General features: G+C 45.9%; 1 protein-coding gene across 3 annotated transcripts in view; it reads left to right on the forward strand.

Moving 5' to 3' along the window:
* The first annotated feature begins 1,234 nt into the window (after positions 1 to 1,234).
* Positions 1,235 to 16,347, forward strand: part of FYB2 (FYN binding protein 2) — a 132,921-nt gene continuing 117,808 nt past the window's right edge. For all 3 annotated transcript variants that reach the window (XM_019942397.3, XM_019942398.3, XM_073789252.1), the window contains exon 1: positions 1,235 to 1,389. In XM_019942397.3, the coding sequence (XP_019797956.2) occupies positions 1,381 to 1,389 (9 nt within the window). In that variant the 5' untranslated portion in view covers positions 1,235 to 1,380. The remainder of the gene's footprint in view (positions 1,390 to 16,347) is intronic.

Raw genomic sequence — 16,347 nt, forward strand, 5'->3', positions numbered from 1 at the left:
CCTAAAAAAGCTTATTGAAATCCAGATTCCCAGACCCTAGACTAGAAGAGTGGGCTCCTGTCTGCCCTGGGGCCTTGAAGCCTGTATTTGTAACATATTCCCTGGCAGCTGTGATGATCAGCACGGTATGGGAGCCACCTGTTAGAGGAAATGGGCAGGCAGGTGGGCTCTCCTCACCTGCCCTCCCCCCCACCTCTGCCCTGGACAGGGCAGGAGTCGCTTTTCACTTCATGAGTTTGGCCCTAACAAAGCAAGAAAAGTCACACAGACTGCCTGCTGTGCTGGCCTCCCAAACTCCAGGACAGCTGTGAGCTCTTAAGAACTGGGAATTGACACGGGTTCGTGCCCCGGGCCGGGAAGATCCCACATGTCCCGGAGCGGCTGGGCCCGTGAGCCATGGCCGCTGAGCCTGCGCGTCCGGAGCCTGTACTCCGCAACGGGAGAGGCCGCAACAGTGAGAGGCCCGCGTACCGCAAAAAAAAAAAAAGAACTGGGAATTGGGTTTCCAGCACCAGCTCTGTCAGAAAAGCGAAAGAGCGCGCACACACACACAAACCCACACAAACCTAGAAAAATAAAATCCCTTTAGAGTCAGCCAGACCCGTGTTGAAACCCTGATCCTTCTACTTACTACCTGTGGGGCAGGTTACTGGGTCTCTCTGCACCTCAGATTCCTCCCCTTTTGAATGGGATTATAACACTTCCCAGGGCGATTGCAGGATTTGGGTAGAATAATGTATCATGCTTAGATAGTGCCTGACCCCAAACAGATGCCCTATTATAGCAGCTCCCTTTCTGGCCTCCCTGAAATCCTTCTATGAGTTTGGGCACTACCTGCCCCCGTTGGGCTTCCGTTCCCCTGTCCTTTTGTGAGGGTGAGTAGCCATCCGCAGGGTCGGCCGGGATAGGCCGAGGCGTTTACTGAGGAAGATTACATGGTCGGGCCTGAGCCTGCTGCCCTAACGGGAGCCCCGCCGCCCCGTTCCCCAGCTACTCCCCCGAGCCTCGGGCACAATGTGAACTCCCTGCAGGGTGACTGTCGGCCCACCCTGGGGGAGAACAGTGCGGAGAGCCGCTTGCCGAGAAGGGCCTGAGTCTGCAGATCTTTGGTCGGAGAGATCCCTCTCGACCCCGGCAGGTGCCGGTCCTGCGAACTCGGCGGACGGAGGCCGGCGCGCGCCCCGCCGCGGGCAAGAGCGCTCCAGCCGCAGCAGAGGGAGGAGCTGCCGCCCAGGTGGGGCAGGTGGGGAGCCTGGGCTCAGGTGTGTGCGTGGCGGCCGGGGGAAGCGATTGCTTCCTGGCCGGTGCAGGCGGAGCAAAACGGACCCTTGGCCCCAGGATCCAGACTCTGTCCCCCAGACTCTGCCTCGGAGGAAAGCCATGGAAGGGGTAAGTCTTGTGGGTTTGGCTGTGGGCTTTCTGTGGATCTTTTCTTGCCGGGTCCAGTTCCTCCCAGTAGAAAGCGTGGGGAGAGGCTGCCTGTGCACCTCCGCCGCCCCATGGAGAGGAATAAACAGGATGTGTTATTTGTGTTAGTGCCGCCCAGCTCACACTGGCCTGGCGTGGGGGTGGGGGGGACGGAAGAGGCGTATGTACCCTTCCTGTGCCACCTTGGAGGCTGAGGGCACAGAGGCTCTCAGGCGTGGTGGCATGAGGGACCCTACCTCTAACCCTGCGAGCTGGGCTTCCAACCTCCCCTCCTCCCCCCTCTCCCCCCCCCCCCCGCCCCCAGCCTGGGTGTCAGTGAATGTTGGCCTCTTTGTTTGCTTGTCCTTGGGGACTGTGCCGGCCCTCCGGAGATTCGTGGGCTTCCTGGTCAGAGGGCAGGGCCGCGGGGGCTCTCCTGTGGCTTGTGACTTTCCTGCCGGCTCTGCGTCTTATAAACTGTGTGGCCTGGGGCCAGCAAGTGCATCTTCCTAAGCGTCTGGCTCCTCGCTGGTAGAATAGGATTACTTAGAATAACTCGCTTGTGAGATGATTGGAGCTGCTTGTGAAAAATAGACATGACCTATGGGGACGTGCCCAGCACAGAGCACGTGGGCTTCCCTTCTCCTTGGCTGGCCACGTGCTGTTTGCCTAGTTGGAGTTTCTCCGCCTGACTGACCATAGTTTCCTTTTTCCTTCTCTAATTCGCCACCCCCTCCCTTCCCCCCTTCAATGTCAGTTTCTTTCCAAGGGAGCGGGGCAGGGATGCGTTTCACCTCCATACCGTCTTTTTTATACGTTTGGAGTCAAGTCGTTTTCTCCTGTGAATCAGGCGGCTTCCTTCCCAGAGGGACATTGGGATGGAGGACCCACTTCAGCAGTCACCCATCAGGAGAAGCTCCCCTTTGTCCCAGGGCAGCGGACATGTGTCTCTCTGTGGCCGACCCTCCAGTCTAACTAGCTGAATTTTGGAAAAGAGAGAGCAAAGGCACGCTGGTATGGCTTCCGTCTCCCCTCCTCTGAATTCTCTCTCTCCCCTACCCTGCGGTTTAGCAACTTCTGAGAAACTCCTCCTTGATGGAAAAATGGCAGGCTGAATAGATCTAGTGTGATTGTGAGAAAAAGAAACGGACTTATGTTTTGCTCTCTCTGATGTGCCAGGATATGCACTGGCATCCATGATTTCAGTTTACCTACATGACAACACAGTGAGGTCAATGCCAATTGCCCCAGCTCTTATGGCGGGAAACGGTCGGAATGTTGTCTGTTGCTCAATATCACACAGTAAGTAGCACAGGCTGCAATTTGCCAATAATAAATATTGAGTGCCAACTGTAAGCCAGGTATCACTAGCAAGGATGACAAGAAAACAGGTGGAATGTTAGGCAACTGAGGAGAAAAATGTACCAAAGGGCATGTTAGCTCATAACATTTTTATGGGAGAAGATAATGCAGTTATGGGGTAAGCTGATATGGTGATGCAACTTTTTCTGCTCAAAGAGGGAAAAAAAGATCAAAAGAGAGATAGGGGTTATTTCTCATTTTAAAAGGAGGATTTGGTTTCTTTCTTAAGTCAATAAAATATCCATTCAATATGTATTACTAAGCACCTGCATTGTGTTGTCAGGCCTGTTTCAGGGGCTACAGATGCCTCAGTGACCCAGTCAAAAATGCCTGCCTTTATACAACTTATATTCTAGTGGCGAAGACAAACACACACACACACACACACACACACACACACACACACACACAGACACAGTATATATATATATATATATATATATATATATATATATATATATGTATATATATATTAGGTCAAATGGCAGTGAATTCAACATAGAACCACAGCATGAGGAAGAGTTTAAGCAAGGGGAGGCACCAAGCAGGAGAGGCTGCTATTTTAAATGGGATAATTTCAAGAAAGGCCTCAATGTAAGGTGCCATTTGAACAGAATTTTGAAGCAGGTGAGGAAGATGGCCCTGTGGATCTCTTAGGGAAGAGTACTCTGCAGAGGGATAACAGCGAATGCAAAGGCCCTGGGGCAGAAGCTTGTCTGATGTGTTCAAGGGGCAGTAAAATGGCTGGCGAAGAGAAATCAAAGGACAGAGTGGTCAGAGGTAGAGGTCAGGTCACGTAGGGTGCCGGAGGCCATTGTCGGAATTGCAGGTTTTCCTCTGAGTGAGATGGAGAGCACCTGAGTGTCATGAGTGGCAGAAGGGAATGATCCAACTTACTTTTTAAAAGGGTCACCTGGCTATTGTTTACAAACTCGATGATAGAAAGAGCAGGATTAGCAGTTGGCTGACCAGTTAGGAGGCTCTTGCCCTAATTCAAGCAAGAGAACATGGTGGCTCAATCCAGAATCTTAGCGGTCAAGGCGGCTAGAAATGGTCAGATTCCAGATATATATTAAAGGTAGATTCAACAGGATTAACTGAAGGATTGGACCAAAAAGATGTGAAAGAAAATGACTCCAAGGTGTGAAGCCTGAGCCCCTGGAAGAGTGCAGTTGAGGTTGAATGAGATAATTTAAGGTAGCACAGGTTTGCAAGGGGATCAGGGGTCAGTTTTAGACATAGTAAGTTGTAGGTTGAGGGGCTGAGTAGGCAGTTGGATATTTGGGTTTAGAGTTCAAGGTAGAGGCCCAGGCAGTAACTATGATTAAGAGAGTAAACTTTCATTGCCTAGCAAATACTGGTGCATAGTAGTGTTTAGTATATGTTACCGTGGTGGTTTTCAAACTTGGCTACATATTTTCTGACATTCCTCCATAAAGAAGTGGAGTTTGCGTTCCCTTCCCTTGAATCTGGGCAGAATCACGACTGCTTTAGCCAGTAGACTGCAACACATGTGACATTATGTGACTTCAGAGGCTGTGACATAAAGGGCTATGCAGCTTCCATCTGGTTTGTGGGAACCCTCACTCTTGTAGCCCTCAGCCTCCACATAAGAGGTCTTTGGAGACACCTCAGGTAGGTGCTCTGGTTGAGCACCTAAGCCTAGCCTTCCAGCATCCCTGCAAGACAAGAACCAGGGCCCTGCAGACCAGCCCATCCACCAGTGAGGTACCACTGGGTCAATTTCATCAACACCCTGTGGAACAGAAGAGTCACCCAGCTGAGCCTTGCTCAAATTCCTATCCCACAACATTGTGAGATATGGAAAAATGGTTATTGTTTCAGGCCACTCAGTTCTGAGGTGGTTTGTTTTGCATCAATAGGTACAAGGTACATTTTTTTATATATATAAAAATATAGTTTATATAAAAATATATAAAATATATTAAAAATATATAAAAATAAAAATATATATATATAAAAATATATATATAAAAATATAAAAATATAGTTTATTATGTAGTTTAGCTACCCAAAGAGAGATTGATGAGCTTTTGTTTTTCTAAATCTGAGAGTGAAGTTCTACCCTAGTGCACTCCCTCAGCTGGGTAGCCCCACAGTCTTGGCAAGAGAGAATCCTAGCATTTTTGAGCTGGGAATGCTAGTAAGCTTAGAAAATGGTACTTGAATTTTTGATCAATGAGCATTGGAGTTGGAGTTGAAAGATCCATATTTTGTTTACTTCTGCCTCTTAATAGGCAAGTGATTGGAGCCAGCCATTGAAAAATAAAATGTAGGAGTTGGGAGATTTTTCAAAGACCAGCCAGTCTAACAACTCCCATTTTAGAGATGGGAAACTTGGGACCCACGGGGGAAAGTGGGCACACGCTTTGTAACTACTTCCCCACTGTGCCTCACACAGAGTGGATGCTCTTAAATGTTGTTAATTTTGAGAGTAAACTCCGAGCAGCAGATGCCTACACTCTCCCCTTGCATTATTTGATAGAAATTCACCAAACAGCTTCTCTGAAGCAGGCCCTTGCTTAGAATTTCTGAGAGGGGACCTATCATAGATGCCCTCTAGTTGTTCAGTTTTGCAGGGGAGAGTGTCAAGAAAACAGACAACTGCAGTATTAATGAAAAGTCGAATAAGGAAGAAAGGCTCAGGTTTCAACAGGAGCACCGAGAATAGGGGGCTAACCCAAAGTGCAACCATCCTGGGCGCATTGGAGGACTTGGTATCTGACTTGCACGTCAGAGAACTAGGTGGCCCTTCATCAGGGAAAGAGGAAAGGAGGGGAGGAAAGCAGAGCATGGACAAAGGAGCAGAGCTGAGCAACATGGTGGGGTGAGAATCCAGGAAGGAAGGAGCTAGAATCAAATCCCAAGAAGTAAATAGGGACCAGAAAGCCCCTGAATGCAGATGTACTTCATCCTGGAGGCCAAGGGAGCCACTGAGGGACGGCACCTCCCAAATGGGACTAAACGTCCCCTGCAGTCTTCTCATGCTCTGATGTCCTGGGACTGCAGGACTTTCTCAAGGTCTTATGTGGCTTATTTTTGACAGCACTTAGTCTAGAACCTGGGTTCTAAATGCCTGTGAGACCACTTAACAAGCCCTCAAGAACAATTTCAGGGTTTTTTCCTGAATATTCTGATTTTTAAAAAAAATTTATTAAAGTATAGTTTATAATGTTGTGTTAGTTTCTGCTGTACAGCAAAGTGATTCAGTTATTATACATATATCCACTTTTGTTAAGATTCTTTTCCCATATAGGCCATTACAGAGTATTGAGTAGAGTTCCCTGTGCTATACAGTAGGTCCTTATTAGTTATCTATTTTATATATAGTAGTGCATGTATGTCAGTCCCAGTCTCCCAATTTATCCCTCCCCATGCCTTATCCCCTGGTAATCATAAGTTTTGTTTTCTACATCTATAACTCTATTTCTGTTTTGTAGATAAGTTCATTTGTACCCTTTTTTAAGATTCCACATATAAGTGATATCATATATTTGTCTTTCTCTGATCTTTAATAAATAGGTCATGAGACAGGGTAACATCTGAAAAAGGGGATGGGCCCGCTGAGAAGGATGTAGCCATAAAAATGGTCTCCCAGTCTGTTCTTGGGAGAGTGGAGTTCACTGGGGATTCAGATCAGATCGTTGGGGTGAGGCTTCTTGGGAGGTCCAAGAGAATATCTGAGAAGGGGACAAGGAAAGATCACCCAATTATTCACGATTCCTAAAGACTGGCCACCTCACCACTGTCTTTGCGGAGAAAATGTGCTGCAGGGGCCTCTTGAATTGTGTTGCTTTGTCCTTGACCGTGAAACATCAAGTGGCCTGCACAGCTGCAGGGCTGATGTCCGGTCTTAACCAGCAGCTTGCACCCTGGATTTACCCAGTGTTACCTTGACATTGAGTCAAGCTTTCCCTTCCCCAAACTATGCACCTACATTTCTCCACTGGAGAGGTGGTTCTAACAGGCTAATCTGTTCATGTCACACCCCTGCTGAATCTCCTTCAGTTGTCCCCTGTTGCCTGTGCAGGTAGAACCCAAGCCCCTTCACCTGGCTGGCAAGGCCAAGGTGCTCCCACCACAGCCTCCTGGCCCTGCACCCCTTGTGCTCCAGCCTGTTCTACCCCATGCACACTCCTCTCTCCAGAATCCTGATTGTCATTTCATTAATACTCAGCTCAGGTATCACATCCCTGAGAAGCCTTCCCTAGCCCCTGGGTCACAATTGGTCCTTCTCCACCTTGCAAGACCCCAGCCCTTTGAACAGCCCCAGGTTTGGACTGTGAGATCCCAGAGGCAGCACAGCCTGGCACTTAGAAGCACAGACTCTGGGGCAGCCCAGCTGGTTTCAATTTCTGGCTCCACCATTTACTAGCTGTTCAGCTTTGAGCAAGTTACCTAACCTCTCTGTGCCCAGTTCTCATTTGTAAATGGGATAATAATAGCTACCTCTCAGCAGTCAACTGAGTTTTATATAAAGAGCTTAGGACAGCTCAATGAGCTCAAAGGGCAGGTAATTCTACAAACTAAAATAGCAATACGGTACAGTAATAATAAGTGGACCATTATGGGTTGAACTGTGTCCCCTCCCCACAAATCCATATGTTGAGGTCTTAACCCCCACTGCCTCAGAAGGTGACCTTATTTGGAAATAGGGTCTTTACAGAGGTCACGAAGTTAAGGTGAGGTCATTAAGGCAGGTCTAACCCAATATGACTGGTGTCCACATAAAGAGGAGGGATGTGGACATGGAGGTACACACAGAGGGAGGACAGCATGAAGATAAAAGGAGAACATCTTGTGAACATGAAGACGGCCATCTACAGGCCAGGGAGAAAGGCCTGGAACAGAGCCTTCCCTCACAGCCCTCAGAAGGAACCAACCCTGATGACACCTTGATCTTGGACTTCCAACCTCCAGAACCGTTGTCTGAGTCACACAGTCTGGGGTACCTTTTTTATGGCAGGCCTCGCAAACTCTTACGTGGACCTGACCAGGAAATTAAGAGAATTTATGTGAATACCCAATGCAGTGCCCTTCCTCCATCGACCTGGGAAGGATTTTGTGCCATGTTGTCGTTTTGACTTCTCAAAAAACAGACAGCTGTGCTTAGCTCTTCAGAGAAGAAATCTGAGAAGTATTTATTAGTACCCCGCTTTGGAAATGGAGTGACATGCTCTCAGGGCCAGGGGTCCGTGTTCCTTTCTGATCACTGACTCTTGGGTTTGGTTTTCCTCGTCTGTGAAACTCTAAAATAGCAAGCTCTTGGGGTGATTTTTTTAAATTAATACTAGTATTTTGTTAGGACATGCTAAATACAGGCAAGTTACAGATAACATGCTTCAGCAATAATGAACAGTTTTGAATCATAATACTGGGAAAAGTTAAAGTTTTACTCCTTACTCTTCACTCTATTACTGTTTTCATCTTACCCATTTTGCAGATAAGGCAGACTCAGGACTCAAACTCAGACATATTTGACTCAGGGTCCCTATTCTTTTTTTTATTATTATTATATTTTAATATTTTTTGCGGTACGCGGGCCTCTCACTGTTGTGGCCTCTCCCGTTGTGGAGCACAGGCTCTGGACGCGCAGGCTCAGCAGCCATGGCTCACGGGCCCAGCCGCTCCGCGGCATGTGGGATCTTCCCAGACTGGGGCACGAACCCATTTCCCCTGCATCGGCAGGCGAACTCTCAACCACTGCACCACCAGGGAAGCCCCAGGGTCCCTATTCTTGATCCCTGGTTTGGTTCCTTTTTAGAATGATCACAGTGAGTGGTTTATCGGACAGAGGTGTTTAGAAATGTTTCAAACAGAACGCCTGAATTTGAGTCTAGGTCTGCCATCCCAGCCACTTGTTATGTGGCCTTGAACGAACCACTTGTGTCTAATGATACCTACTTGATAGTTTGTCCGTGAGGATGACATAGGATAATGTATCTGAAGGTACTGTTGTAAATAATAAAATTCCATACAAATATTCAGAATTGTTGATATCATTACAATTCCCCAACCAAAATTTGAGCAGAGAAGACAGTAGAATTCAAAGCACTTTCCGAGCCCTGCACTCTCCACTTTCTGTGAGCCAGCCAAGAGCTCATCTCAGAGATCCGTGTGTGATCTCAGGTAAGAAAAAGGAAAGAAAAAGGAAATTGTAAGAAGGAAATCATCCTTGGGAAAGGTGTTTAACCTTTTGAAGTTGATACACAAAAACAAAGCAGCATCGTCATTTAAATGTTTAAAGGATCAGTACAGAAGTACCACCTTCCACACCCTTAAAAATATCACCCCAAAGCCTCCTGTGTTTTGTTTTTCACCCGGTGCTGTTCCTGAGTACATGCTCTGGAGCTTTTCCCCAAGCTGCGGTACCCAGGAAAGGACACTGAATTGGGAGTCTGAGGACCGCTTTCTGAATTTAGTCTCTACCGCTCCCGCCTGTGTACGCTGAGGCAAATGTTTCATCTCAGGGAGGCCTCGGTTTCCTCACTTACTAACGAGGATTAAAGGAATGAGGTGACATATCGCAAAAAAGCAGCTAGCATCAAATATATCCATGCACTCTTAGTCTAACCTGCCAGTCCTTTTAAGCTGGGTGGTAAGACCTTAGGAAGAATTTAAGATGTTTCTGCCTCATTCTGATCTCCATGTCATGGGCAAGGGACCCTAATGCCTGGCTCTGTAATTCTCAGAAACAAATGCATTTACAGTAGATGTGCTCTAGCCAGCTCTGTGCTCTTAATTCCCCTTAGCGCCCACCCATGTGCCTTGCTTAGTGACTGTTGTGTTGAACTATGTTGCAGGAAGGAAGGAAGACAGTACTGATGGAGGACCCACTCTGTGCTAATCCCTGCCTAAGTGCATTATTTCATTCAAGCTCACAAGTCACCTGAGAGAAATATTATCCCCATTTTACAGACGAGGAAAAAGAAGTTGTTTGGGGTTACGCGGTTTTGCTATTGTCATTATTAACAACAGCAGCTAACAGTGAGCACATCTGTGCATCAGTCATGACTCTGAGCGATAGATATGTATTAACTCACAGCCACTCTAAGATAGGCTCTGTCATTAGGGAGGTAGGCACTCCCTCTGAGAGACCCGGAGAGGTTGAACAGTTTGCTGAAGGTCACACAACCAGTTGGTGGTGGCACTGGGATGCAAACCCAGAAGCTGCAGTTTTAAAGAACATGTTCTGTAAGAGTTCCTCTCTCCCAGAAACTCTAGGATAGTGGTGTCAGGCTGTTAAAAGTACAGAGCTAGCTGAAAAAGGGGAGGTATCCCAGCACACTGATGCCGTGAAACCCAAGGACACAAGTAGCTTCAGTCTCTGCTTGGAAAACCCAAAGCAGTTTTGACCATATACTACCCCCAGGGAAAATGGCATATAGTCAAAACATTCTTACCGTTCCTCAAGCCTCTCTTTCAGAAGACATCTCTGCATAGCATGCATTCACAATGAAAAACAGTAAGAAATCTCCCAGCAGAAAAACAGAACCTGGTAAACGCCCTTCATCTGAAAAGTAGTTTCCAAATGTATCTGTAACTGTTTTGAGTACTTTGCAATTAACTCCTTCAACAGGCAAGGCATTCATCTTTGCCTCACGGGCTATAAATCTCCCATATCTTTACTAGTGCTGAAGACAGATTTCTATTGACTTTTAGCTTCACAAGACTGATTGAGGAGAGAATATTCGACTTTCAGACTCACTGTTGGGATGTTCCCTGTTTTCTCCTCCAACCCAGGAGTGCAGTGTGGACCTGGGGGCGGTAAGGGATGAGAAGGAATCCCATTATTGCCTTTCCATGCTACTAGCACTGATGGAGAGAGGGCCACGTCCACCCAGATGAGGCAGTGTGGTACAGGTTAGGAGCCTGGGCAGGGTTCCAGAGGCTGAAGGTTAAGCTGTACCCCTTGGGACATTAACTCCATGGACCTCAGTTTTTAAAACCTGAAATGTTGGAATAATATCTGAATCTATCTTATTAAAATGGTGCAAAGATTTACATGGAATGTCTTTCTCTGCTTCAATTCTCCCACCCAAAATGTTAAGAAAAGTGCTGTTTTGAGAAACAGTCTTGGCCTTGGCAGGAAATCTATGTGACTTTGGGCAAGTCTTCAGAATCTTCATCTATAAAACAACAGGTTGACTCAGAATCTTCAGTTACCACTTTGAGTGCTGACATTCAAAGATTTTATACCTAACATCAAGGGGAAATTTCTGGTTCGTGGGGAGGTTAAGAGGGTTAGTGACAGTTACTTTATTCATTGGTAAACCCACTGTTTTACCAAGTAGAATATGAAGCAACAACTCCACATTTCTTTTTGCTTCTCTGGCTAATGATCTCCAAATGTAGGATCGTAGTCAATACTGAGCATCTAATAGCTTCAAGTCAAACATTTGGTTCAAATTGTAGCTCCATGACTTTCAAGCCATGTGTTGAGAGGGTGACATCACTAGATGGCAGGTCCCTCAGTGAGGATGAGGAGCAGAGTCACTTCCAACTCATATCAGACATGTAGTGTGTGTGTGTGTGTGTGTGTGTGTGTGTGTGTGTGTGTGTAGTGTGTGTGTGTCTGTGTGTGTAGTGTGTCTGTGTGTGTGTCTGTGTGTAGTGTGTGTGTCTCTGTGTGTATGTCTGTGTGTGTGTAGTATGTGTGTGTCTGTGTGTGTGTAGTGTGTGTGTGTGTCTGTGTAATGTGTGTGTCTCTGTGTGTCTGTGTGTGTGTAGTGTGTGTGTGTGTCTGTGTGGTGTGTGTGTCTGTGTAGTGTGTGTGTCTGTGTGTGTGTAGTGTGTGTGTGTCTGTGTGGGGTGTGTGTGTTTGTGTGTGTCTCTCTGTGTGTAGTGTGTGTGTATTGTGTGTGTCTGTGTGTGTGGTGTGTGTGTGTATGTGTGTGTGTGTCTGTGTGTGTAGTGTGTGTGTGTCTGTGTAGTGTGTGTGTCTATATGTCTGTGTGTGTAGTGTGTCTCTGTATGTGTGTGTAGTGTGTGTGTCTCTGTGTGTGTCTCTGTGGGTGTGTGTAGTGTGTGTGTGTCTCTGTGTGTATATTGTGTGTGTGTCTGTGTGTAGTGTGTGTGTGTATGTGTCTGTGTGTGTGGTGTGTGTGTAGTGTGTGTCTCTGTGTGGTGTGTGTGTCTGGGTGTGTGTGATGTGTGTGTGTCTGTGTGTGTGTGTGTGTGTGTGTAGTGTGTGTGTGTGTAGTTTGTGTGTGTCTGTGTGTGTGTAGTGTGTGTGTCTCTGTGTGGTGTGTGTGTCTGTGTGTGTAGTGTGTGTGTAGTGTGTGTGTCTGTGTGTGTGTGGTGTGTGTGTATGTGAGAGAAAGAGAGAGAGCGAGAGAGAGCGAGCGAGCCTGACCTTGAGGTTAAGCCGCTGAGATTGAGCAGTTGCTTGGTTACAGTGAAACCTCCCCTATCCTAACCACTATATGCCGCAAAGTTTTATTTCAGAGCATGTGTACTAGTTTCCTGTTGCTGCTGTAACAAATTACCATAAACTTGGTGGCTTAAAGTACCGCAGATTCATTCTCTTACCGTTCTGGAGGTCATAGGTTTAAAATGGGTCTGCGGGGCTGCGTTTCTTCTGGAGGCTCTCGGGAAGAATCTGTTTCCTTGCCTTTTTCAGCCTAGAAACGACCCACATTTTGGTCTATGGGCCCTTCCTCCAGCTTCAAACCGGCAGCAGAGTATCTTCTCTATGACCTCTGCTTCCGTCTTCATATCTTCTATGACTTTCCTCCCTTCCTCTTATAAAGGCCCTTATAATTATATTAAGCCCACCTGGATAAACCAGGATAATTTCCCCATCTCAAGATCTTTAACTCAATCACATTTCTAAATCCTCTTTTACCATGTAAGATGACATATTCACAGGTTCTGAGGATTAGGGCATGGATATCTTTGGGAGGGGACATTATTCAGCCTACCACAGTCCTAGCCTATCCTGACCATATTCACCCCAAAGTTGTTGTGTTTTCTTTTTCAGAGCATGTGTCACAGCTTTTTTTTTTAAGTGTAAATATCTATTTAATTTCTCCCATTCTAGGTTGTAAATTCCATTAGGAAGAAGCAGTGCCTACTTCTTGTTCACTGTTCTCTCTCCTGATGGTTTAAATGATTAAATAACAACAATAATGACAATAGATAACATTTTGGAGTCTAAGCACTGTGTCTAGCTCTTCCTTTGAATAATATAATTTAATCTGCCCAGCGATCTGGCAAGGAGGAGTAACATTACTGTTCCTGTGAGTTTAAGTGAGTTTAAGTAGCTAGACCCCAAAGCCACACAACTGTTAAGTTGATCCAGGAGTTGAACCCAGATCTTTCACTTAACAGACAAGGTACTGAGGGACCACAAAATCAAACACAATTTATACCTTCCTCAAATTGCTCAGCGTTTAATAGGGAAGATGTATAAAAATAACAATTATCATACAGTGTGACAATTATAACAATGTGAACAATGACACTATGTTCAAGTAACTGAGGGAGCAGAGAGAAAGAATCTTTTAACTAGACCTGGGTAAGGTAGAAAAGGCTTTCCCAAGGGAGGTAATTTCTGATTTGGGTTTTAAAAGATGAAAAGCGTTCACCAGGCAATGGGGGATGGGAAAGGGAAAGGCATTCCAGGCATAGGGAATAGCATATACGCAGGAACTGAGGCAGAAAATGACATGGCGTGTTTGGGTACAAAGGGACAGTGGCATAAGGAAAACTTGGGGACTTGTGTGCCTCTGCTGAGGACTGCATCCTCTGCACAGCAATGGACAAGTACTAGGGTGAAGAGTGTGTGTGTGGGCCGACAGCAAGGATAGAACAGATTCTGAATTAACTAAGTCCTTTCCCCCTTCCTCAAGTTGCTTGTGAGCCAGCGGATATGTGGTTAGGGAACTGCTTAGTTTCAAAGTTTCAGATAGAGCTTCATAGACTCGTTATATTGAGTCCTGCTTTAAGCCATTCTCCCTCTTTTTACCCCAGCCCCCCATGAGGTTTATTCATCTATTCATTAATTTAGTATGTACTTTTGAGTATCTACCACGTGGTAGCTGCCTTGTTGAACACTGAAATCCCAAACTAGTTGCCTCTCCCCTTTGGTAAGCCAATTCCAAGGGTTAACTGCTCTTTCCATCTGGAAAATCCTTTTGTGTCAGATCTATAGCATTTATACACGTTTTAAGATAACGTCTTAAATCTGTGTTGCATTCCGTTTATCTTTCATTTTATTCAAAGTGTCCTCATAATTAATTGTATTTGATATTTATAAGGACTTTGTGAGGTAGACAGGACAAATACAATTATTTACATTTTAAGTATTACAAAAAAAGAATGATTTTATATCTTCAATTGGTCAATATGTGTTTTAGCTAACTTCTTCAAGCCATGGTAAGTGCTGTGAGAAATAACTTCTATATGGTTGAATAAGGTTGTGGTTAGTAAAGTTCTTGTATGCATGTTTCTCTAGTCAACATAAATTCATTAACTGTTTACTGTGTGATCAGCATCAAGTTAGACTCAGGGATTTCCAATCCTTACCACGAACTTTCAAAAGCAAGGTATCCTATTCTATAGATGAACAAATTGAGGCTCTGTGAAACTAAGTGACTTCTCAAAGATCACAGAGTGACATAGATATTCACCCCTGGGCTGATTCCAATATTATTTCTGTATTCAATTTGGCCTCAGTGAGTCAAAAGCTTACACATTCTTCACAAGGACCCAAGGAGATACACCTTAAAAATCAGCTAGATCACTTCTGTCCTAGTTCTCATATTTCTTCTCTCGAAGTTAGGCAGTTTTTAATGTTTTTTTTTTGTGTGTGTGGTACGTGGGCCTCTCACTGCTGTGGCCTCTCCCGTCGCGGAGCACAGGCTCCGGACGCGCAGGCTCAGCGGCCATGGCTCACGGGCCCAGTCGCTCCGCGGCATGTGGGATCTTCCTGGACCAGGGCACGAACCCGTGTCCCCTGCATCGGCAGGCGGACTCTCAACCGCTGCGCCACCAGGGAAGCCCTCAATGGTTATTTTTTGTTTGCCAGCGTCATCTGTTATTAAAGGCTTATTATTTCCTCTGGTCACTTAACACAAAGAAAAATCTCAGTTAATGTACCACTAAACCATACATTCTCCAAATTTTGCCCTTCAGTTATTCTGCCTGTTTACCTCAAGCTAGTGTCTCTGAGCTAAGTGACAAAGTCTGACCCAGCACCCATGAGATCAGTACAAGGCTATCTCCATCTAGTTGCCTTGTCATTTTTTTTCTTGCTTGGGGCCCCTTTGGTATTTCTAGATTTAGCTGCCAATAAACAAGAGAAGCCTTCAGGAGGGAGTGCAAATGTAGATTGAGCCTAAGTAAAGCCACACTGAATGTTTGAAAGGTGGGTCCCGTATTGCCGTCCATTATTCTGAACTAGCTTTGTTGGCTGGGTTGGGGCACGGGTGGGGAATGGAGAAGGATACAGAGATTTCACAAAATGAGTAGAACCAAGGGGTAAAACCCATGGATACTTCAGGTCAGTGAATGCAGAAGAAGAGGGGGGTCAAATGGAAGCATTTCTGTTACTGGAAACCAAAATGCCACCAATTAGAATGGATACAATTTTTCCATCTGAAATCATCAGGCCAATTAATTCTGTACCTATTTCCTAAGCATGTGCTCTTTGACACAGATAATCATTTCGTCATTGTCAAAATCACCATGATAATCATGATCATCAACATCATGTTCATAATCATCATTCTTTTTATCTATATTACAGCTCTTCTCATCAAAATGTCATTACTGGAGGCCTGCTTTGTGCCAGGCCCTGGGCCAGGTTGATGGCCATGGCGGTTCTATGATGTGAATAGTTGAATCTCCAACTTACTAACCTGGAAATAGGGAACAGAGAACAGAAATAGTTTTTTCAAGGTGACAGAGCCAGAATTCATACAGATAGGGTTTTTTTTTTGTGTGTGTGTGGTATGCGGGCCTCTCACTATTGTGGCCTTTCCCGTTGCAGAGCACAGGCTCCGGACGCGCAGGCTCAGCAGCCATGGCTCACGGGCCCAGCCGCTCCGCGGCATGTGGGATCTTCCCGGACTGGGGCACGAACCTGCGTCCCCTGCATCGGCAGGCAGACTCTCAACCACTGCGCCACCAGGGAAGCCCCCAGATAGGGTTTTAACCTAAGACTTTCAACTCCAAACAAAGCTCACATGCTTAATCCTATTGCTGCACTTACAGTAGCTCTTAGTCTAGGAAGGAAGGAGAAATGTAAAAGACAATAACTATGTAATCAACGCTGCAACTGAGAGAAGCACAGGATTTCCGGGAGCAGAGAGGAGTCAGTACCTCTCGCTGCATACTTGATGGACGGCTTCCTCAGGGAGTTACAACTGAGCCGAGTCAAGCAGTGCACACATTTCAGACAAGAAAAAAGGAGAAGAACATTCTAGGCAGAGGGTGAAGTGTGTGTGTAAGCATGGAGGCATTCATTCCTTCAGTAAATATTTACTGTCTTCTCTGCTCCAGGCACTATGTTAGGAAACCCAAGGGTGAGTAAGAAAGAAATATATCCAGTGC

Source organism: Tursiops truncatus, chromosome 1 (genome assembly GCF_011762595.2).
Source record: "Tursiops truncatus isolate mTurTru1 chromosome 1, mTurTru1.mat.Y, whole genome shotgun sequence".
Lineage (NCBI taxonomy): Eukaryota > Metazoa > Chordata > Mammalia > Artiodactyla > Delphinidae > Tursiops > Tursiops truncatus.